This window comes from Vigna angularis, chromosome 3 (genome assembly GCF_016808095.1).
Source record: "Vigna angularis cultivar LongXiaoDou No.4 chromosome 3, ASM1680809v1, whole genome shotgun sequence".
Classification (NCBI taxonomy): Eukaryota; Viridiplantae; Streptophyta; class Magnoliopsida; order Fabales; family Fabaceae; genus Vigna; species Vigna angularis.
The window spans coordinates 2669166-2691175 of NC_068972.1; the positions used below are offsets into that span (position 1 = coordinate 2669166).

A 22010-nucleotide genomic window follows, 5' to 3' on the forward strand; every position below is an offset into this window, starting at 1 on the left:
AAGCAAATCATACAGGAATTAGTGTAATGTAATGTAATATATGTTACGTATTAAAATTCTCACAAATTATAATGTGTCACCTGACAAGTTGACTGGAGAAGTTGAAGGATCTGATAAAAATGGTCTGGGTGGGATTTGCAGTAACTCAACTTTACTTTCTAACATTTCCACTACTCTACTTATGGCTGGACGAGTTAAAGGATAGGTTTGGATGCACCATAAACCTACTATTGACATTTTTCTCAATATTTTGTCATCATTTTCATTTAACATATTTTCTAAACGAAGCTCTTGATCTGATTCAAGAAAATTGTAAATCCACTGAGGAAAATATATTTCACTCGAACAGTTTACTTTAGCCTTAAAATTATGTTTCATTCCAGCCATTTCTATGACCATCATTCCATAACTGTAGACGTCTGATTTATGCGACACTGCACCAAAGTTTCTGGAAAATACTTCTGGAGCAATATACCCTGCAGTTCCTCTTGCACCAAATATTGACACAGCACTTTCTTTTCTTGGACATAGTTTTGCAAGTCCAAAATCTGATATTTTTGGGCAGAAATCATCATCTAGTAATATGTTGTGAGGTTTTATGTCAAAATGCAAAATTCTAGTGTTGCAACCTCTGTGTAAGTACTCTAATCCACGTGCAATGCCAATTGCAATATCATATAGTATTTCGTAATCCAATTGGCAAGAAGCCCGCATTGAACTTTTGTCATCATATATAAACTTATCTAGAGATCCATTAGACATAAACTCGTATATTAGAGCCCGTTTAGACTTATCCAAACAAAACCCCAAAAGCCTGACAACGTTAACATGTGAAGTCCTGCTGATACTTGCCACTTCATTGATGAATTCTTCTCCATTGCCTTCTGATCTATTTAAAATCTTCACCGCAACATGTCTGTCGTGTAATTTCCCTTTATATACACTACCGAATCCCCCTTGGCCTAATTTGTTTCTGAAAGAGTTTGTCATTTTCTTAACCTCCGAATAACTATACCTCGCCGTAGGAAGGGGTCCGTGCTCCTTCAGAAACCCCTCAATAATCCGATGGGTTGGATCCCTTGGAAACAAAAGAGTAATAGCAGAGATGATATTTGTCCTGAAGCAGCAAGCCAGGACCATCAGTAAAACTACGACTCCAGCTACTACCAAGGCAGAAGCTGCAAATTTTATTCAATATGAAAGGAAAATGTCAAGCAAAATTAATGATCTATCATTTCTTTTGATGAACTGGACTAACTTTTGGCTTTTTGTTAGAAAACAAATGTAACAAATATGCCTAGTGTTGTGATAATCCAAACTTATATATAACTGTCATAATACAGTTAGTTTGTTAGCCTTTAGTTCTACGTTACCTATGTACTGTGCCTTATATAAGGCAATACTCTTTGAATGAAAATATATCTCAGTTCTCTCATTTTATGTGCTCTCTCTACCTTTCCCTAAACATCTCTGCATAATTCTCTGATAAGTCTTCCCGCACTAACACCTAGAAGTTATACTTGTGCCTGCATGTTGGCTCGTGTATGATAAAAAGAACAGCCAGTTTTACAGAATTATTAATTTGTAGACTATGGTCGATCCAAACAAAATGATAATCGAGTATTTAGTGTTCTACCTGTTGCCATTACCGGAATCTTCTTTCGGAATTTCTCTGCACAAGAGAAGAGAGATAGAACAAATCAAAGCAAATAATTTATTTAAACCAATTAATTCCAAACATTTGCTAATGCAGCCTTTTGTATTTATTTTTTGATGATTTAATAAGCGCTTTTCATAGTTGTTGTTGTATGGGCAGATTCACGAGATAATTTTACATGAGTGAAGAAGACATCAGGCTTTCAGCAATTATGAACGTGAATGGATCTCGAGCGTTTTTAAATGTAACCGTACCTGTGTGACAGTAGAACTGATGATCGCGGTCAAGACTACATTGACCTTCTCTGAGATTATAGCACTCATCACAATCCTTAGATAATACTACTTGAACAGTCATCTGAGCAGATAAAAACGATAGAATGTCTGTGGTATCAGGCTTGTCCTTTTTTGATAACTGAAGAACTGAGCAGGATGAGAAAAGTTTATGAGCCTCATCATTTTTAGGTAAGGAAAGGCTGTCATAATAGATATCATAACCATACTGAGTGCAGGAGTGATTAAAATAATGTGGTGGGGGTTTCATATTGAGGTCATGTTTGCATCGGAACAGTGTCACATTATATTTTATATAATAAGAGTATAAAGGAGAATGGGATTGAAGACTGTAGCTATTATTCAAAGTGTCACAGATGTTGTTTTGTAAACGCCGGTGCAAATCTTCATCCGAAATTGAAATCCCATCCTGCTGAATGTTGCCTGTAAGCACAAAGTATTTTCCATTTTTCTCCAGCTGGATCAATTTTTGGATTGATAGAGGATTATCACAACCATGTATGGGTATCAAGCCACAGTCTGGTTGTTCTGCCTTGGTAAAAGGGTAATGGAAAGACCCAAGATTGCCACAAGTAAAGGAGTGTGGACAACCTTGGTGCCCATATCCATAACCAGCACAGAGGATGAGTAGAAGGTGATAAAACAAGAGGAAGTTGAACAAATATACGATAGCCATACCAAATTCCCAATTGCTAGTAGCTGGTAAAACAATATTTTAAGGAACAAGTGATGGAATCTCTTAACAGTGAGCGGATTCTCTATGAATGATGTTATGCTTAGTGTTCTTAATCTTGCATAGTCTCACCCCATTCACAATATATACATGTCATGAATGAACTAATCTAAAGAACGTCTTTGATTGGCAAGTTGACTTGGAAGATGAGAGTATGGAAGACTTGGAAAAAAAAGTTAAGTGTAGATACAAACATGTCATTGTCTTCATAATTACAACAATGAAACCTGGCTCAGCTTTCCAGTCAATTTCTCCCATTGATTTTGTCCCGGACCCCGTCCTGCAAAACCACAGTCTGGTTGTTCTGCCTTGGTAAAAGGGTAATGAAAAGACCCAAAATGGCCACAGGTAAAGGAGTCTGGACAAGGTTGGAGCCCATTTTCATACCCAGCACAGAGAATGATTACCAAGTGAGAAAACAAAACAAGTGGAAGCAGAGCAGATCAAGTAGAGCAAAACCAAAATCCCAATAATTTAGGATAATGCGCTAAGGTGAGTGTTCCTTAATCTTAGGCAGTTACATGGGCTTCACAGTAGATAATGTCATGTATCAACTCATCTAAATGAACTTCTTTGATTCGAGGGTTGACTTGGAAAACATGTAAAAATATTGGTAGATACAAACGACCCTTACTTGGGAAAGACACTTATCTAGTCACATAGTAGGCTAAATACAAATTCATAAAGTTTTTTGATAAATTATGTAGTCTTCAAATTTTTTTTATTTCATATTTAGTCTTCAAAATATTTATTAATTAGCCTCAAATTTAAATATTAATTTTTTAAAAATAATTATAATTAGTAATCAATATAGATATAATTCATAAATTGACTATAAATTTTTATTTATAATAAATACTATTATAAATATCAATAATTTTAAATTTATAAATTCGTATTTAATTAGTTATTAATAATATAGTGATTTTTGATTATTTGTTCTTAAAATAGATTGTTATTTTTTTTTGTAATGTTATAATTTATTATAGCATTCAATTTATTTAATAATATCAATAAAATATTTTTGAAACATTTGTTCATTTATATTCATTTTTCATTCTTTTTACTTAATTCAAATCACAATTTTCACTTTCTATCCTTCCTTTGTTTGCTTCTCAAATTAAACTTTAAAAACTTGTAATGAAGTAAATTATTTAATTTTGTTTGTTTAATTGTTGGACCAACCTTAAAATGAAGATATCAATTTAGGTATTGAGTTAATACAATTTTTAAAAAAATTAATAATATTAAAAAAATTGTAATAAAAATCAAAGGTCTTTTTTTTTTTCATTTCAGAAGTTTGCAAACATACAGGTCAACTAATTTACAATCTTACATGACTTCAAATACATAAGTTGTCTTTATTTCCTTCTAAAATACTTTATACTGAGAATACCTTTACTACCAAATTCACTTGAAACTTAAATATAAGATCTTCTACTTAAAAACTCTCAAAAACTAAAAAGATTTAAATTGAGACCAACAAAAATTTCTTAAAATTTCAAAGCAAGATATATAACATTAGAGTAAAAATTAAATAAAATCTTACATCCTGTGTAGAACAATGAAACTCACTTAAAAATAGTATAAGATCTCAAAATAAGACATTGTATTAAATATGTTCCTAAAACTAAACTTATACTGACAAGGCTTATAAGACAAAAATCTACTGTATATATTTTGATAAAATATTTTTATTAAGAATAATAAAGAAAATACATTTTTAAAAAAAACAAAAAAAAAAACTCTCCAACTTATGACATCAAACTAAAAGTAAAAAATAATTGTAACACTACGATCTTTATAAATTAAAACTTTCATATGACAAATTGTGCGGAGATGGTGAAGGAGAAGACAAAAATGGTTTAGGTGGAATTTGCAATAAATCAACTTTACTTTCTAACATTTCCATCACTTTGCTTATGGTTGGTCGAGTTGAAGGATGACTTTGTATGCACCACAAGCCCACTATTGTCATCTTTCTCACCATTTCATCTTCACTTTCATTTCTCACATTTTCTAAACCAAGATCTGAATTTGATTCAAGACGACTATAAATCCAATGAGGAAAGTATATTTCACTCGACCGGTCTACTTTTGTCTTAATATTCTTTCTTCTTCCAACCATTTCTAAGATCATCATTCCATAACTATAAACATCTGACTTGTGTGACACAGCACCAAAGTTTCTGGAAAAAACCTCTGGAGCAATATATCCTGCAGTTCCTCTGGCACCAAATATGGATACCATACTTTCTTTTCTAGGACACACTTTTGCAAGTCCAAAATCTGCAATTTTTGGACAGAAATCCTCGTCCAGTAATATGTTGTGAGGTTTTATGTCAAAATGTAAAATTCTAGTGTTGCAGCCTCTATATAAGTACTCTAATCCACGAGCAATGCCAATTGCAATATCATTTAATATTTTCCAATCCAGATGTTGAACATCCTTTGATGCATTTTTGTCTTCATTTAATATTTTCCAATCCAGATGTTGAACATCCTTTGATGCATTTTTGTCTTCATAGATGAACTTGTCAAGAGATCCATTAGGCATAAACTCGTATATTAGAGCCCGGTGAGTATTGTCAAAACAAAATCCTAAAAGTCTAATGATATTAACATGTGAAGTTCTACTAATACTCACAACTTCATTGATGAATTCTTCTCCGTTGCCTTTAGATACAGATAAAATTTTTACTGCAACAACACGTCCATCATGTAATTTCCCTTTGTACACGCTACCAAATCCCCCTTGTCCTAATTTGTTTCTGAAAGAGTTGGTCATTTTCTTAACCTCTAAATAACTGAACCTGGCTGTGGTAAGGGGTCCGTGTTCCTTCAAAATGCCCTCAATAACGCGATGAGTCGGATTTTCCTTCCAAAACAAAGGATAGAAGATCTTTGTCCTGAAGCAGCAAACCAAGACCATCAGCACTACGAGTACAGCAGCCACCACGGTCGAAGCTGGAAAATATTTAGTGTATATAAGAAAGTAATGTCTTGTGTGTATGAATAAAAGACACCAAACATGTTTACAGGCTATCCTTTATGTTGATCAGCTTGACTAGATTTTGCCTTTTAGCAATAAAACCAATGTGACATGCAAATCTGCCTAGTATTTAGACTCGAACAGAACCTGAATGGTGGCCTTTGTATGATTATAAAAAATAATTATTTACAGAATAATTAATTCTGGATCCTGATCGATCGTATAATAAGATGATAAAACTGAATTGGGTGCGTTTAAAGTGCTCTACCTGTTGCCACCTTCCACATTTTCTTTCTGGTTTCCTCTGCATGAGGAAAGGAAGAAGAAAAAAAAAATAAAAACGAATTATATAAACCCTTTAATTCATGTCAAACATTTTGGTAACGCAATATCTCCTAGTTATTTTTTGATTATTTAAAATTGCAGAAGAATCGTACCGTAACTGTTGGCACAAGAAAATTGCTCTCTGCTGTCAAGTTGACACTGCCCTCCTTTGCGATAGTAGCAATCTGAACATTGATCTGTTAATGCTACTGTAACAGTGACATCGCCAGTTACGAAAGTAAATGGGTCATTGGCGTCAGGCACGTCTTTAATTGGAAGCAGGACCTTTTTACACGCTTTCAAAGAACTCTGAGACGCATCCTCGTCTGTTTTATTGAAGTGGTTGTAGTAGATATCGTAGCCAAGGCACGCATTATACTTGCTCATATTTTTATTTGTGACATTGAGGGTCTTGTTGCACAAGAACAGACTTGTGTTGTATAACAATCTAAAAGCAGCAAAGTGAGATTTAAGAGGAAGAGTATAACTGTTTGTGAAAACTTCACAACTTCGGTTCTGCAGAAGATCATAAAAATGTTTGTCTCTTAATTGAAAAGTTGCGAAACGGATAGTAGAGCTACTAATAAGCGAATATGTGGTTACAACCTGAACCCAACCTCCATTTGGTTGTAATTGGATATATTTGGGCGTATGTGGATCATCACTACAATTTCGTATGGACAAGAAGCCACAGTCGGGGCGTCCAGTTATAGTAAAAGGGAAAGTGAGATTGCCAAGATATCCACAAGGAAATGAACACCTTCCATGGTCCCCGGCTGCCAAGAGAAGTGGCATAAACTTAGAAAACAAAAGCAGTAATACGAATCCATGAACCGGACTCATGCTTCTTCAATCGCACACTACCTTTATGAATGAGCTAAAAGTGTTATAATTGAACAAGAGTTGAGTGTCTTCAACTGTTTTAAGCGTTCTTGGTGATGGTTGGCGTGACCGGATGAGTTGATAATACGTCAGTTGACTTGGAGAGTGACCTTGGAGGACATAGTCTGAGAAATACGTATGGAAAAATTATCACAGTAGGGTAGCCATAGTGGGACACGGCAATCGAACCCAGAAAAACCAAAGATAATAATTCTTTCGGTACGTGGGTCAGTGAATACTCTTTCATATATAGTCAACAACGAGATATCTATCAAAGTTCTCCATGTCAAAGTTAGTTTGATGAGATGACCTATTAAATATATATTAAACTTGGCACATGATGGGGACACAAAAAAAGGTGATGAACTTGATCATAAAAGTGTAAAAGTTAAAATGGAAGAAGTGTAGATAATAATATAGAGTTGAGTTAGTCGGCGAGGGATAAGAATCATAAAAATAGAGATTGCAAAGAGTAAATAAATAACTATATATATATATATATATATATATATATATATATATATATATATATATATATATATATATATATATATATATATATATATATATATATATATATATATATATAATTTTCAGAGATTGGGCCAAACAGGTCACAATTTTTCTTTTCTATTTTTTCTTTTGTTTTTTTCTTTAAAAAGATATTTTCCAAGGTTTTTACCAAATTCCTTTTTAATTAATTAAAATTAAAGAAAAGAAGAAAATTAATTAAACATTTATTTTCTAGCATATATTTTTTGAAATAAAATTTTATTCATTCTAGACGAAATTGAGTGTTGAAAGATTTCCAAAAAAAATAACAAATATATAATTAATAAATAACTTATACTTTGGATTTTTTTTCACCTTATTTTGTAATAAATCTTTCATTATAGTCTATATGATCCAAACTCCACTATAAAATTAATCATAATAGTATTATATCTTAGACAATTTCTCCTTGTCACTTATTAATTATAACAAAAATCACCTATTTTGTTGACTGAAAATTAACCATCCAACTAACTTGTCGTTCCGGAAAAAAAAAATACTGTAAAATAACTATAAAAATGCTATTATGCCTCCATCAATTAAATAATTTTACTAAAAAAAAATAATAACTCAGATTTCTTTCTATCCTACAGTGTTGAGAATCTCCTTAGAAATAAAAAAGAAGAAAAATACTTTGTGGTAAAACAAAATTAGTAGAAATTCATAAACTGGACTGATCTTCCACTTAAATTACTCCCTCTGGTAAATCTGTAATGACCTATGTCCTGCTTCTGCATCTCACTTAAAACCAACACGTATTTTAACATTTAAAATACACGCAAACATTTCTGAGTAATTAAACTTTGCAATTGTAACATATTTTTATTCTACGGATTGATCTAATATACAAAAATCACACATCATTGTATAACAAATCACTCCCTTCTATCACTATATTATTGAGTTTATTGAAAAGGAGATTTTCGAGTTACACAAATACTAATAACATTAAAGTTAACCATACTTTTTATTCAAAAACATCATTCTTTATTTAAAACTTTAAGACAATATATTTTTCATCTTTATATATTATTCTACTTCATCGTATCACACACTTAAATTCTCAAAATGTCGGTTGGGAATGTGTTTAAATTTTCAAATCATTTGCATAATAGTTTATGCTCCATCTTCTACAACCATCTAACCCTAAGTTGTCAATATTTTCTCAAAGCCCAAAACCACGGTTAACAGTGCATCCTATCTTATACCAATAAACATTGACAGTTACATTTGTGATAGACAGAACACGCTCCTCCTCAAAAAGGATAAGAATAAAACTGAACCAAAACATTTTCGTTGGTTTTTTTTTATCTGTTACTTGTTTTTCTTGTGTTTATTCTATATGCATGTTTTTTTTGTTTATTTCCTAGATTGATTTCTTGATCTCAACCCCTTAAATACGAAATAACACCTTTTTCTTATTGTATTCTTATCTTCATAATTATGTATAATTAACAGTATCAAACCTATCAATCTTTAACATCATTTAAAGGGATAACGACGACAATCAAACAAAAGTCTTATCCTTTCTGATACATATAAAATCTTGTCTGCATCTCTCAATTTGCACCTTCGTACATATCTCCACTGCCACGACAAACTTGTAAATATTTTTCTTACTTTTTTTTCGCTCAAGTTTTGAGTCCGTAAAAAACATCTTACGTGAATATAATTTGACTTCTTACCCTTCAATTAAGACTAATCGAAATTCATATGCAAATAATTATTTAAACACACTACCTTTACATATTCAAACATCAGCATATATTTTAATTATTATTTATTCTATTTTAATTAGTACTTAAAATATTTAAAATAATTATTTTTATGGTAATTTTTAATATATCTTGTCAACATAGTTTACATGATAGGCTTAACTTATATTGTTTTTAAAGATTGATTTGAAAAGGTGAATTTGATTAAGAAGAAAAATACGTAAAAGTTATTTGGATTAAAGAAAAAATAATAAAAAATAAAGAAAAATAAAAGAAAAATTTATTAAATTTATTAAATAATGTAATGAGTTTGATAGATTAAAAAATTTTATTTAATAAAAGTAAATCATTATTATTTTACTCTTACTCATAGAGAAAATTAAAATAAAATGTAATTAATATAAATTAAGTTAAAATGAAATAATTTTTGGATAATTAGTTTAAATAACATTAAGTAATAATTTTTATATTTGAAATTATTATTATTCATGATATTATAAATTTATTTAAATTATTATTATTTTTTAATATTATTATTATCTTGTAATTTTATTATTTTATATATTTTACCTATTTATATTATTATTTATTATTTAAAATGATTATTAGTTTTATTATTATTATTTAAAATATATTCATTATTAGTATTATTATTATTATTATTATTATTATTATATTATTATATTTATTTAAATAAGTTAAGGTTAAATTTATAAAAGTATAAACTTTCTTTGCATAGGTAGTGTTGGAGAATCTAATAAGAACACAATTTAAATTAATTTTCTTAAACGTGAATGATAAATGTCTTTAAGAATTTATCAAGCAAATCTCTCTACATAATAAAAACTTCTCAAAATACTCAAAGATACAAAAACAGTTTTGAATAATTAATATAAATCCAGGATAGAAAAAAAAAGAAAAGAAGAGAGAGAGAATCAATACAGAATTGAAGTGATCCCTCCCCCGTTTCTCTACATCCTTCCCGTTCTATCTTTTTCACTTTTCAATCCTCGTCAACCGGACTTAAATAAAAACAAACACACAACATTGATATGTTTAAAAGAATTTATAAATTTAGTTGACTCAAAATAATTTGTATTACTTTTTTTTTCTATTCCTGCCCCCTCATACTTGAATTATCTTTGATTATCTGAATTCTTTTTACCTATTATTATTTAATCAATTTTATAAAAATTTATTTATTACACTAATTTTAGTATTTGTTAGTTTACTTTTTAATTTTTTAATATAATTCAAAATAAAAAATAATTAACATTATAAATTGAATGAAGTATATAATTATATAATGATATGTAGAATTACTTTGTTTAAATAAAAATGACTTTGTTCAAATAAAATAAAAAGTATGTACAACATAAAATATATAAAAAAGTATATAATAATAATTTCATAAGAATTTAATTATTTTAAAGAAATTTAAATTAATAATTACATAATATATTTTTATCTAGACAACACAGATTTCATTTAGTAAAACTTATGTAATCATATATTATATCTTTTAATATTTATAACTAGTTTATGAATAAATTTATTAAATATTTTTAAAACAATAAACTTATCATTTCGGAATTTATAAGTTACAAATTCATCAACTAGTAATTAACTAATAGTGACTAATTGCCAAACATGCCTTTAGTATACATTATCTACAATGTATTTGCTAATGACTAACTGACTGCCAACTTAATTAACTAATTTATAATATAGTTTGAGCAACAAAATATTGTTTGATAAGATACTTAAAATATCCAATTTTAAGAGAGGGTGGCTTATAAGTTTTAAACCACATTAGATAGCTTATAGTATGTACTCTTTAATTTTATTTTTTTATAATTTTCTTCTATTATTATGATTTATATTTGATTATATTTTTATTATGTTTTATCCTTTTATTTATTATTACATATTTGTTTTTTATTTTGTAACCACAATTAATTAACTTACCATTTTCATTATTTGTTGGGTTAGCTTTTAATTTTTTATGCAATTAAAGTACAAAAAACTTAATATTACAAATTGAAGTAACCAATTCCCTATTACACGATGATATATGAAAATTACACTCAATAGAAATTATAAAAAAAATAAATAGTATTTTGAAATGACAGACAAAAAATAACTTTTGAAAATTAATAATTAAATTTAATTAATACTCATTAGAGAAATAATCAGATAAAAATGATTTATTCAAATAAAAAATAAAAAAAATATTTAAAAATAACTTTTTAACAAGAAGTTAATCACTTTTAAAAAAATCTAAAATTACAATTGAATAATAATATTCTTTTCTTGAAAATGTTAATTGTATAATAAAACTTATGGTATTTTCATTCGCCAACTAGTTTATTAGCTAGTTTTATCAACTATTTTATCGTTTAATTTTACCAACACTTTTAAGATAAGCTAATTCATGAGTTCAAAATTTATAAGATAGGAGCTTAACAACTAGCAACTAGTTTATCGGTTGGTTTCCTCAAATATATCTCTAATATATGTTTATACTTAAAGCATTAATAGATTAGAAATAAATAGTTAATAAAAAAAATTGAATGAAAGTGTTTAGTTTATCATATGTCCAATTTTTCTTATAGAGGAAACTGGTCAAATTCGCTTCACATGAAGGATTAGATACACAAAGAACTTATATTTCACTTGGAGACACAATAGCAGTTAAAAATGAGTCAATGACATCACTCTCTACTTAAAACTTTAAGACAATAAGTTAATGAGTCTTTCATTTTTATATAATGCTCTACTTTCTCATTTTTATCCAATGTGGGACTTAGACTTAGACTTACACTTACACTTAAATTCCCAATAATTTCCCCCTCAATGTGAGTCATTTCCACATAAGTACACTCCTCTTCCAGCGGAAGCATTTCCAACCAACCACAACCACGAGTAGCCTTTCGTACCTCACTTACCTAAAAGAAGACTTTCGATATAGGAAAAATTATATTCTTTTAAGCCGGTCACCAAGACAAACCATACCACTATTGGGTCTATTTAGGAGGAGGTTCACCGGAAAGACACGAATGACATCTAAGTCCAACCATATAAAGGATTGACAGCACTATATAAAGATTAAAGACTCATTAACCTATTACCTTAAGGTTTTTGGTAGAGAGTGATGTCAATCTCTTATATGATTGGGTTCATATTTCATTAGTATTGTGTCTCTCGGATAAATCTCCTCTTCGGTAGATCCAACACTTCTTAGCATTTACATCTCTTCTACCGCACAAAAGATCAAAGCAAACAACGCATACGCAGCCTATTGCATGTTTTTTTTTTCTTGTGATTCAAGAAAGGGTGCATAAATGCTAGTTTGGTGACAATTTACAGTACGTTCATTGATGAGATCATTTTACACGAATGAAGCACAGCAAATCAACTTCCCAAATTCCCAATTTTTTTTAGAATGAAGTTCTGTCTTGTCATGTATGACCCCTTCTAAAATGTGCATTTGATTCAGAAGTTGACTTGGGAAGAGAGCATCAAATACTTGGAGAAAAATAGGTAGATGACAAACATGTTTTCGGTTATGGGATCATCTTTATTACTCCAATAATGAAGAATGTGACCCACCACGTTTTCCGTTCAATTTCTTGAAGCAACGTGCTTCATTTCTAATCTGTGAAGCAAATATACAACAATGTTGCGCTTTGGTAACTTCTTTTCAGAAAACTCTCTTCACGTAGTTCTTTTTTTCCTTCCATAGAACTCTTTTGTGGTGAGTACGAAACCATCCACCATGTGCAATAACTTCTTAACCAAAACGATTGAACTTTTATTCAGGTTTATTCTCTTCCGCTGTCACTTTTTAACATTTTTATCTTCTAATCACGTTGAGCTTCGACCATTTTTTGGTAGTTTTTGAATTCTTTTGTGACTTGGTTTTCAAAAAGTAGACCTAAACCATTGTACCGAAATAATGCTACCAAAACATAGTGGGCCAAAAAGATACTGTGCTCATTGGTCCACAAACATTTTGAATGAACTAATTCTAGCCTGTAAATGGTTTTTCTGGATACATTATGACTTTGTTATTTGTCTTCGACCATGGAAGCTGTTCGTACGAACTTTAAATTGAAGTGATCGAGTGTTTTGTGCCAGATGCTGTAAAAAAGTATTTCGTGGCAAACATTTACATGAATCATAGCATTTCTGCCACTGAATAAAAAATTGCTGACGTGAATTTGGATGGATTAATTTTTGAAAGCGTTTCAATCCCCAAGGGTTGGAAAGGTGATGGAAATTTGTACAAAGCACGCAATGCTTCATAGAAGATGAAGATGACAACCACTTTTGTGGGTACATTAACTACTATACAAAAGAATTTACCAGGCACCGATTTTAACCTTCCAAATCTAACGATGAATCAGAGGTGAAGAATCTTCAGCCGCCCAAAAACCCTTCCAGGCACTCTCCCAGCCATGGTTTACTACTCAAACGCAATACCCATTTTAGATGAATTTGCGGATATTACATATACATCTGTCGCTACTTCAAGTGAGATTCAATCAATTAATTTGCTATAAAAATCGTTAATACAAAAAATGTGAAAGGTAGCATAAAGAATTCTAGAATAAGACCCCAATTTTGAGCCTATGAGACCTTAACTCCACTTGGACGTTTTCCTTCCATTGCATCCTTCTTATCACGGCAATCAGAACAAAGAAAGGGACCTTGCCAGGGTTTGGAGCTGGTGGAGAAAATTGAACCCGCGTGCACAGAAATGCCCTCACTTGGAGCAAGATCAACTTGACAAACAGCACAAACAAAAATACCAGATGTTGATTGCCCCGTGTTCAAGTTGTCATCATTTCCTAATCTGCAAGCAGGCCATACTAACTGATTTCAAAGTATTTCAAAGAATAAGATAGAATTTGTGATTCAGCAATTCTAATAACTCCATAAGCAAACCAGGAAAATACTTCCACCAAGAACAAATTCATAGCTACTGCACACATTGAAATTGGGTCACGTAGATCCCAAATGGATATCATATCAATTAAGAGAGAACTATAATGCACAATCATTTATCGCCACATATAAACTGATTAAACTATATAATGTACTGTAACACTGAAAATAAAGCAATAAAGATAAAATTTTAGTTCGTTTGATCAAGAAGGGTGCTGATATAAATATTTATGAGGGAAATACTGTTTCTAATAGTAACACTGTCAAAACAGAATTTGGATATGACAGATATAAATATTTATGAGGGAAATACTGTTTTAAATAGTAACATACTGTATGTCAACAGAATTTGAACACCTTCCTATCGTAAGTTCTTATCTTCAAAATCATGTCCAACTAACTCTAATCCTATCTGAAAACCTACTCGAATTGAAACAGAGTCTATAGCCATGGGTGATATTCATAAATGACAATGCATAACATTGAAGATCCTTAATGTTTGCGCTTTTTGTTGGGGAGCAAACTTAATGCGCGCAGAGACAAGTCCATTAATGTTAGATGAAGAAAAATCCAAGTTGATCTGAACAAGATCAATTAAATAAACAAATGGCTGTCAGAAAAATCCTTAATGCCTGCACGTATCTCAAACTATCCCAGCATATCACTTACCAGTCAGTAATACTCCCCTACTTTTAATGACATAATAAATATGGAAAACAAAAATGCAAGTAACCTTCATGAAATTTTCTCATTTTCCTCAATTGAATAATTTTTCCTACGAAAGAGAACGACGGATTACCTTTCAGCAAGCATTGCCGATCCTTCTTCAAACAGTTCCTCCACTATATTTATAGCTGAAAGCTTTTTTGATAGCTTACTTGCAGAATCACGGGATCTCTTCCTGAAGGAAAGAAGATCTCTCAGCTTGTTCCGCTTTTGGGGGGGAGGTGTTGGTGGCAATTCATTATCAGGTGGGATTATGTCAACTACTATGCAAGTTGTATCATCCTTTAATCCTCTCGTTCGTAGTGCTTCCTGAATAACAGTTGAAATGTATATACAAGTGAGAAGAAATGCAAACTCTGTAACACTATGCTAATGTCAATCACAAGCCAGAAGACATGCTGATTTGGTTAAACTACGGATAGCAATGTAGTGCATACTACCTTGACAACCTGCATAGCTGCAAGTTCCGCAGGCAAACCTCGACAAGATTTTGCAGCCATTTCTGATGATAGAGCATCCCATATGCCATCAGAGGCAATTATAAGCCTCCCACCAGCCTTTGATAGCTATAATCCATCACAAAGAGTAAGCTTTTATCCTGAACAAAGACCTCACTGGCTGCATAGGCATTGTATATCTGACATAAAGAAAATGAAATTATCTGGAAACAAATTATACCTTCACTTGTTTGACATATGGTATGGGAACAATGAACTCTCCAACATCCATGTCTCCAATTGACCTAGAAAGGCATAGACCCCCTGGCCAGCATCGAAGGGGACCAATCTGTAATGGTTCAGAACTATACTTCAAAACAAGGATAAGCAAAATTCAAAACTCCCTAAATTAGATGCTGAAAAGGGGGCATGGGAGAAATGGAAGATTTCTCCTTTCTTCCATTTTAGGATGAAAAAATAAATATAAGTACAACTAAATATGCTCACCTCTGCACCACCAACTATGCTAAGTCTCCCAACTTCACCTCCACTAGCAGTTACACGTTCCCTCCTGTGCATACAGAGTAACTTGTAACAAAAAGCATTAAAAAAATAATAAGCAAACTAATTAGGCCTTAAGGGATAAAAACATACTCTTCAATATTCTCTTCAAGTCTGTGATCAACAGTTAAGGAGGAAATAGCACCACCCTGGGCATCTAGTACACAACGGGAATCTCCAACAGATGCAACAGTAACAGTCCACCTATCCACTATTACAAACGTGGCTGTGGTTCCAGAAGTTTCTCCTAGACAAAACCAAATGAGGGCTCAGATAATCAGTAAAACGGAGAAATACATTCCTGATTCCCTTGTTCCGTATTTTAACCCTCCCAATATGAATGAATAACTATACTACCACCAAAAGTGAAAGAATAAAAGGTAAAGTCCACACCTCGGCTCTGAAACTCCTTGTCGGTCTTAACGAAACCCGCAACCAATGCCCTGGGTAAAGCATGCAACCACTCATCTCGCCCAAGCCCACGAGGAAGAGCACTCAACACGTGATTTAACAAATTCTCCCTAGTAAAAATAGCAGCAGCATTTCCATTATGCCCATCAAAGATCTGTGAACCAGAAGAAATGAGTGACCATCTCATAGGATGATGTGCTTCCGTCCAAAAGGACACTCATTTTAGTCCGAAAGGACTGTTGCCACAGCCCAAGACTAAAAAGTAAAGCTAAATTTCAATTAGAACAAGCAGAGCAAAATATAATCAGAAGCAGAAAAGTTGAACAATACCGCAAATACAGAAAAGGATGATGAAGGGTTCCCGGGCACTCGCTGACAATCTGTCTTAATAAGAAAGTAATCCTCCCCTTTCTTGGACTGAGCTGCATGTCCAAACCTCACAGTAGGCTTTTCCATCTTCTCACTCTTCATCTCTCTCTTGAGCAATGCGGCAAGAGGCACAAGATCGTGATGACGCCGCCTCCCTTCACCAGAGGCCATATCTTGCCCCACCAAAGAACCTTCAGCTTCCCCTTTTTCTCTCGACCAATTACTCGAAATCAAAAGGTCCTCACTCTCGCAAGCATATTAGACCTCCAAGCATAAAACACTCCTCCTACGAGTAAACACTTCTTGACAATATAAATTTTATCCCAGCCTGATCTACATTCATCGCAAAGATCAACAATTACCAACTCATCCCCAAAAACAACCAAATAAAGCATGTAAATCCAAAGTGCAAAAGCAACTTTTAACAATGCATCATGCAAGTATGACCCAGTTTTGACATCTACCAAGGTTTTAATGTACGAATACGGGAAATTGCAGACAAAAGCAACCACAATAGCAGGAAACTGCAACCACAATTGTTGTGGCGGACTCAAAAAAGTCTCGACCTGCAGTTGAAATCGCAGGCTGTTTATTAAATCTTGACCTGTACTGAGCTTTATGAACCACGAGCTTGAATTACTTTTTTCTTTAAAAAAAAACAGGGAAAACTTGTTGCTGGGTTCAAAGTACCCAAAACATAGAACAATTTACAACCTTAAAAAGTAGACGACAAAGTAGCTGAATTACCAGGGTGAATGTCTGGATGTCCACCACGCGCAAAACCAGATCAGATAAGACTGCTACACCAAGCAAACTAGAAGAGAAGAAAGAAATATTTCAATACGTATGCGAAACGCGTATTGGTGACTAGGTATGAACTGTTAAACCCAATAATGCAAACCCATATATGATCTTCCATTAAACAAATAGAAGCACCCAATTCTTAGAGAGAGAGAGAGAGAGAGAGAGAGTTATTCACTTTAAAGAAATAAGAAACAAAAAAAAGCATAAAAAACCTTACGACCAACCCAACACTAAGTCAGTTCGGAGAACAATTTTCTACCACCAAGAAATGAAACAAAGATTTCAACTTTTATATGTAGATTCCACCCCAGAACCAAAAAGAATAACAATAAAGCAGATGCTGCTGGCGTGGTTGCACGGGATCAAGCTATTTTTCATGGAAAGAAGAAAGTGGCTTTACTGACTTATAAAGCCTTGCTTGCAAACACCCACATTCTGTTTCATAAATGTCGGTATCTATAAACTTTCTTTCTCTCTTTCCTTCCCTCAGAGGGAAAAAAATATACACACAAAAAAAAATGCAACCCCTTTTTTTTCTTTCTACTTTCTAAGAAAAAACGAGTAAAATACGGTGAGGAAGTAGTGACAACTGGAAAAACATGTTGTAGCAGGCAAGTGTGAAATTGAGATGGACATACAACCTAAGCAGGAGACCAATTTCCGTCACAAACGAAGGGAAAGAGTGAATGAGTTTGATTATCTATCTCCTTGGATTATGACAAGAACAACTAGAAGATAAGGGAAATTAAATTAAGGAAAGAAACAAAGAAGCAGACTTGGTGAAAGTATACAGATTAAAAAAAAATTCCGGGAGAGGAAGATGGTGGGGACCACCCAAAATTGTTTGCAAGAAAAAAAAAAACTGGTTGGGAGGTGAAATAAATAAAGAAATGTGAGTATGGAAATTCGTGAATCGAAAGGGACACGTGTTGTAAGGGTTTGCATTTGTTTCTGGGATCGCAATGATGTCGACAACGAAGCCTTGTTGTTTGTTTGGTTGAGAGAGAAAGTGCGCTGCAGCTTTGCATTGCTTTGCCTTGCACACACCTCACACTGGACCACATTTTCTCTTATTTCTCAACTCTACCCTCTTCTTCACTCAATTCAATAGTCCCTTTTTTTAATTTAATTAATAGATGCGTAGTTAAAATAATTATAAATAACTCTGACTTTTAATGAGTTGTTTCTTAATATTGAGACTACTTATATAATGTATTACAGATGGTTTTGTTCAAATAAAAAATTATTATAATATACATCGGAAATTAATTTCCAAAATATATTTATTACTCGAACATACCAGATACACTATAGTTGATCTACATGCTTGTAATTATTATTTTATATCTATTATCTATTATCAAGATAAATGTTAATTTTTTAAACTATTTTAATTAAATATTTATGTGTAATTTTCTAACTAGAGTTGGTAATTTAATATTTAATATGTTTAATTTTAATAAATTAATCAAGCGATTAAAGCAATGCATGTTATATTTAAATTAAGGGGCTGACAAATAGGGATTTTAGGTGTTGCATCTAGAAAGCATGGTTGGATTTTAGAGTTGGACTGAGATATGTATTTTTTTAGATTAAAAAAATGGGACACGAACTTAATAAGTGAGAGGGTGTTGATGGTATTTTGCAAAGTTCTCTTTTCTTTGCCTTCTCAAATATAGAAATATATCTCCATAATAAAAGTACTTTTATATGTAAAATTATTTTATATTTTTAAATCTGATATAAATATTTTTAATATTAATATTTTTTTAAGATGACTTTATCTATTTAATATTTAGTATTATCTTATCTTTTAAATATATAGATATTAATATTGATAATTGTTCAAGTTTATCTCATGGTACTAATATGTTTCATTTTTTTAATTTTTTGTATGATTATAGTTCTGATTTGATTAAATAAATATTGGAGTATTTTTTGAATATTATATTTAGGTTTTTTTGTTTCTAAACATGGACATAAGAAATAAATTTGAGTGGAAAAAAAGATATATGAAATTGAAGTTATTTGGATTAAAAAAATAATAAAAATTAAAGAAATTTAAGAGAAAAATTTGCTAGAGGCTATAAAAGATGTGGTGAATTTAATAAATTAAAAAATATTTTAATTATTATAATTAGAATATTATTATTTTATCCTTGGTTATTAAAATAAATTAAAATAAAATATATTAATGATAAATTATGTTAAAATGAAATATGAATTATTATTTAAAATAAATAAAAAATTCAAAATAATACAATTATATTGAAATAGAATGAATTCGAAAGAAATTAAATTCAAATAAATTGTTAGTTTAAATAAAATTATTATTATTATTATTATTATGAAATGTGATTTATTATTTAAAATGAGAAAATTAAAATTAATAAAATTATATTAAATATGAAATTGTAAACAGTAAAAATTAAAAAAAACATATAATTATTTTTGTAATTAAACATAAAATAATATTACTTTCTCCTGTAATATCTTGACTCGTGCAATGATAAAAAAGGTTCACCCTTCTCAAATTTAGTTGCTCAAATCCCTCCAAACATTTTCTTTTTTTTCTCTGTTATAATTAATTATATAATGAGAATTTAGTTTTAAATAGAAGGTTGAATTGACCTAGGTGGTTTTAAGTGAAGATAGACATGCTGTGGATATAATTTTATGAGATGACAAGGTGACTGTCTTCAATATTGTTTAAATTTTGTGTGTTATTAGTATTAAGACAATAATACATGTACAGTAGATATTCTGGTGATCATCAATAATATATATGTTGTTCTCCACCATTTTTTATGTTTTCACCTTCTCATCTTTTATTTTTATATCATTTTTATGTGTCATGGAATGCTAAGCCTTTTAATTTATTTTATTGTAATTTTCAATGAATTATGAGCTAATGTAATAATTGGTTGATTATTTTTTTATTATTATTGTGATTTGTTTTTTTATATGTCTTTTTGTCTCTCAATCAAAAGTTAGTAACAAGTTAGTATAGTGTTAAATTTATGTAACATGTATCATACAAGTCTCATGACTTTTAATGTTAATTAAGAATTTATTTTGATTAAATGTGAATAAGATTTTGTCAATAATTGATAATATATTTTAATTAAAAATGAAAACTTTAACCAGTATTAATCAATAATTTGTTTTAGTTAATTAGTTTTTTACTTGGTATAAAAGACAAAAAATAGACATGATAACATATAGTATAATATTTAATTGATAATGTATTTTAGTTAAATTTACTATTATTAATCTACAAAATTTTTACTTCTTTAATTGATAACTGAAGTGTGAAAAAGAGTTGTTTTAACATTTATAAATGAGCTCAATCTTGTAATTATTCATGTTGTTATGTAAAATATTGTACAGGAAAGAGTGTATTATTTGGAATCTGTTAGCCAATTTTCGCTTAGCGCAAACCAAAATTTGCAGAGCCAGCAGGAAGAAATTCGTATAGCGCATCATCACAAGACACCATTATCGCAAGAGATTGCGTCAAATGTGTACGTTCTAGATGACTAGAAGTAGTTAAATTTTTCTTTCGTTGGAATTGGATGTAATGAACTCACTCTGATATAATTTTCCTGTTCAATATATCGTTGTTCGTTCATATGTTCTTTCTTGAATTTACTATCATTGTATGGAAATATAATGTTATTTGAATGTTTCTAATTACTAGAAAGTAACTTTGAACATGGACATAGATACAACACCTAAGTGATTTGGGATCTAGGGATAGACTCAATAACTTAATCATTCTTAGCATCGGACTTAATGCAAATTGTATGTTAAATTGACTAAGGGATTAACAGTTTGATATATTAATTTAGAACTAGTTGCTAAGGGATTAGGACTATGCCTTGATATGAATGTTTGAATGAAATAATGATATATTTATCTTCATATGATTAATGAAATCCAATTCCAACAAAGTTTCTTTTAAATATAATTCCTTGCACAACAACTGTTTGATAAAATACCAAAAAGAGTTTTTTGTGTTGTTTTGTACATTTTGACGTCTAATTGAGTTATAAAAGGAAGAATTGTCATGTGTTGCACAAGTTCTTTGGGAGAAGATACTCTAAACTTACTCTCTAAACTTACTCTCTAAACTTATTAATAACATACTTTGTTTAATAGTAAAAACATCAACAAAGTAATTGAGAATTTACATCTATTAATTGTAAATTTAAGACAATAATTAATTAAAAAAATAATTTTTATATAACAAATGATGAATCCTATATTGAAAAGGAGGGAAATCAATATATTTTGTTTATTATTATTTTTGTCTCTTTTTATGTTTTTCTAATTTTATTTATTTGTTATATAATTATTCTGTTTAATCTTTATCTTCTTTTATTACATTTATTATTTTATTTGAGTAACCTAATTATATAACTTTTATAAGAACTAATTTATTATAAATTAATTTTATATTCGTTTGGAGGTGACTCAGAGTGAGTTTTAACTTTTCTATTTTGTTAGCTAATATTTTAACAACATTAATATTGTTATTGTTTAATAGTATTAGTTTACTACATCAATGACAATGTTATCATTTATTAGAGAAAAAATGATTT

At 30.5% G+C, this 22010-nt stretch overlaps 3 protein-coding genes across 19 annotated transcripts; all 3 read right to left on the reverse strand.

The window, feature by feature from the left end:
- Nucleotides 1-23: 23 nt before the first annotated feature.
- LOC108324806 (LEAF RUST 10 DISEASE-RESISTANCE LOCUS RECEPTOR-LIKE PROTEIN KINASE-like 2.4) lies at nucleotides 24-2986 on the reverse strand. The gene is made up of 3 exons (XM_017557734.2): nucleotides 1912-2986; nucleotides 1637-1672; nucleotides 24-1178 (listed from the first exon to the last, which is right to left on the reverse strand). The coding sequence occupies exons 1-3, from the start codon at nucleotides 2624-2626 to the stop codon at nucleotides 67-69; spliced, it is 1863 nt and encodes a 620-aa protein (XP_017413223.2). The 5' UTR covers nucleotides 2627-2986; the 3' UTR covers nucleotides 24-66.
- Nucleotides 2987-4342: 1356 nt separating this feature from the next.
- LOC108324805 (PR5-like receptor kinase) lies at nucleotides 4343-7119 on the reverse strand. 2 transcript variants are annotated; one of them, XM_052875121.1, is made up of 4 exons: nucleotides 6606-7119; nucleotides 6113-6515; nucleotides 5944-5979; nucleotides 4343-5650 (listed from the first exon to the last, which is right to left on the reverse strand). In XM_052875121.1, the coding sequence occupies exons 1-4, from the start codon at nucleotides 6840-6842 to the stop codon at nucleotides 4485-4487; spliced, it is 1842 nt and encodes a 613-aa protein (XP_052731081.1). In that variant the 5' UTR covers nucleotides 6843-7119; the 3' UTR covers nucleotides 4343-4484. The 2 variants fall into 2 exon arrangements, with proteins under 2 accessions (XP_052731081.1, XP_052731082.1); XM_052875122.1 differs by having other exon boundaries at nucleotides 6113-6447; nucleotides 6606-6694.
- Nucleotides 7120-13612: 6493 nt separating this feature from the next.
- LOC108326282 (probable protein phosphatase 2C 15) lies at nucleotides 13613-18231 on the reverse strand. Of its 16 annotated transcripts, none has more exons than XM_052875130.1 (11): nucleotides 18048-18231; nucleotides 17350-17416; nucleotides 17067-17168; nucleotides 16564-16935; nucleotides 16216-16387; nucleotides 15916-16069; nucleotides 15769-15832; nucleotides 15503-15610; nucleotides 15265-15390; nucleotides 14898-15133; nucleotides 13613-14006 (listed from the first exon to the last, which is right to left on the reverse strand). In XM_052875130.1, exons 4-11 carry the CDS (start codon nucleotides 16771-16773, stop codon nucleotides 13781-13783), a joined length of 1296 nt encoding a protein of 431 aa, XP_052731090.1. In that variant the 5' UTR covers nucleotides 16774-16935; nucleotides 17067-17168; nucleotides 17350-17416; nucleotides 18048-18231; the 3' UTR covers nucleotides 13613-13780. The 16 variants fall into 16 exon arrangements, with proteins under 16 accessions (XP_052731090.1, XP_052731089.1, XP_052731088.1 ...); XM_052875129.1 differs by lacking the exon at nucleotides 18048-18231 and adding an exon at nucleotides 17624-18008; XM_052875128.1 differs by lacking the exon at nucleotides 18048-18231 and adding an exon at nucleotides 17619-18008.
- Between the last annotated feature and the right edge of the window lie 3779 nt (nucleotides 18232-22010).

Excerpts from the sequence above, each read along its gene's own strand:
- LOC108324806 (XM_017557734.2), bottom strand. The coding sequence starts at position 2,626 with ATGGCTATCGTATATTTGTTCAACTTCCTCTTGTTTTATCACCTTCTA. Across the intron at positions 1,673-1,911 it reads TCAGTTCTACTGTCACACAG|AGAAATTCCGAAAGAAGATT; the intron begins GTACGGTTACAT and ends TCTCTTGTGCAG. Across the intron at positions 1,179-1,636 it reads GATTCCGGTAATGGCAACAG|CTTCTGCCTTGGTAGTAGCT; the intron begins GTAGAACACTAA and ends TAAAATTTGCAG.
- LOC108324805 (XM_052875121.1), bottom strand. The coding sequence starts at position 6,842 with ATGAGTCCGGTTCATGGATTCGTATTACTGCTTTTGTTTTCTAAGTTT. Across the intron at positions 6,516-6,605 it reads CAAATGGAGGTTGGGTTCAG|AACCGAAGTTGTGAAGTTTT; the intron begins GTTGTAACCACA and ends GATCTTCTGCAG. Across the intron at positions 5,651-5,943 it reads AATGTGGAAGGTGGCAACAG|CTTCGACCGTGGTGGCTGCT; the intron begins GTAGAGCACTTT and ends AATATTTTCCAG.
- LOC108326282 (XM_052875133.1), bottom strand. The coding sequence starts at position 16,773 with ATGGCCTCTGGTGAAGGGAGGCGGCGTCATCACGATCTTGTGCCTCTT. Across the intron at positions 15,611-15,768 it reads GCATAGTTGGTGGTGCAGAG|ATTGGTCCCCTTCGATGCTG; the intron begins GTGAGCATATTT and ends GAACCATTACAG. Across the intron at positions 14,007-14,897 it reads TCGGCAATGCTTGCTGAAAG|ATTAGGAAATGATGACAACT; the intron begins GTAATCCGTCGT and ends GCCTGCTTGCAG.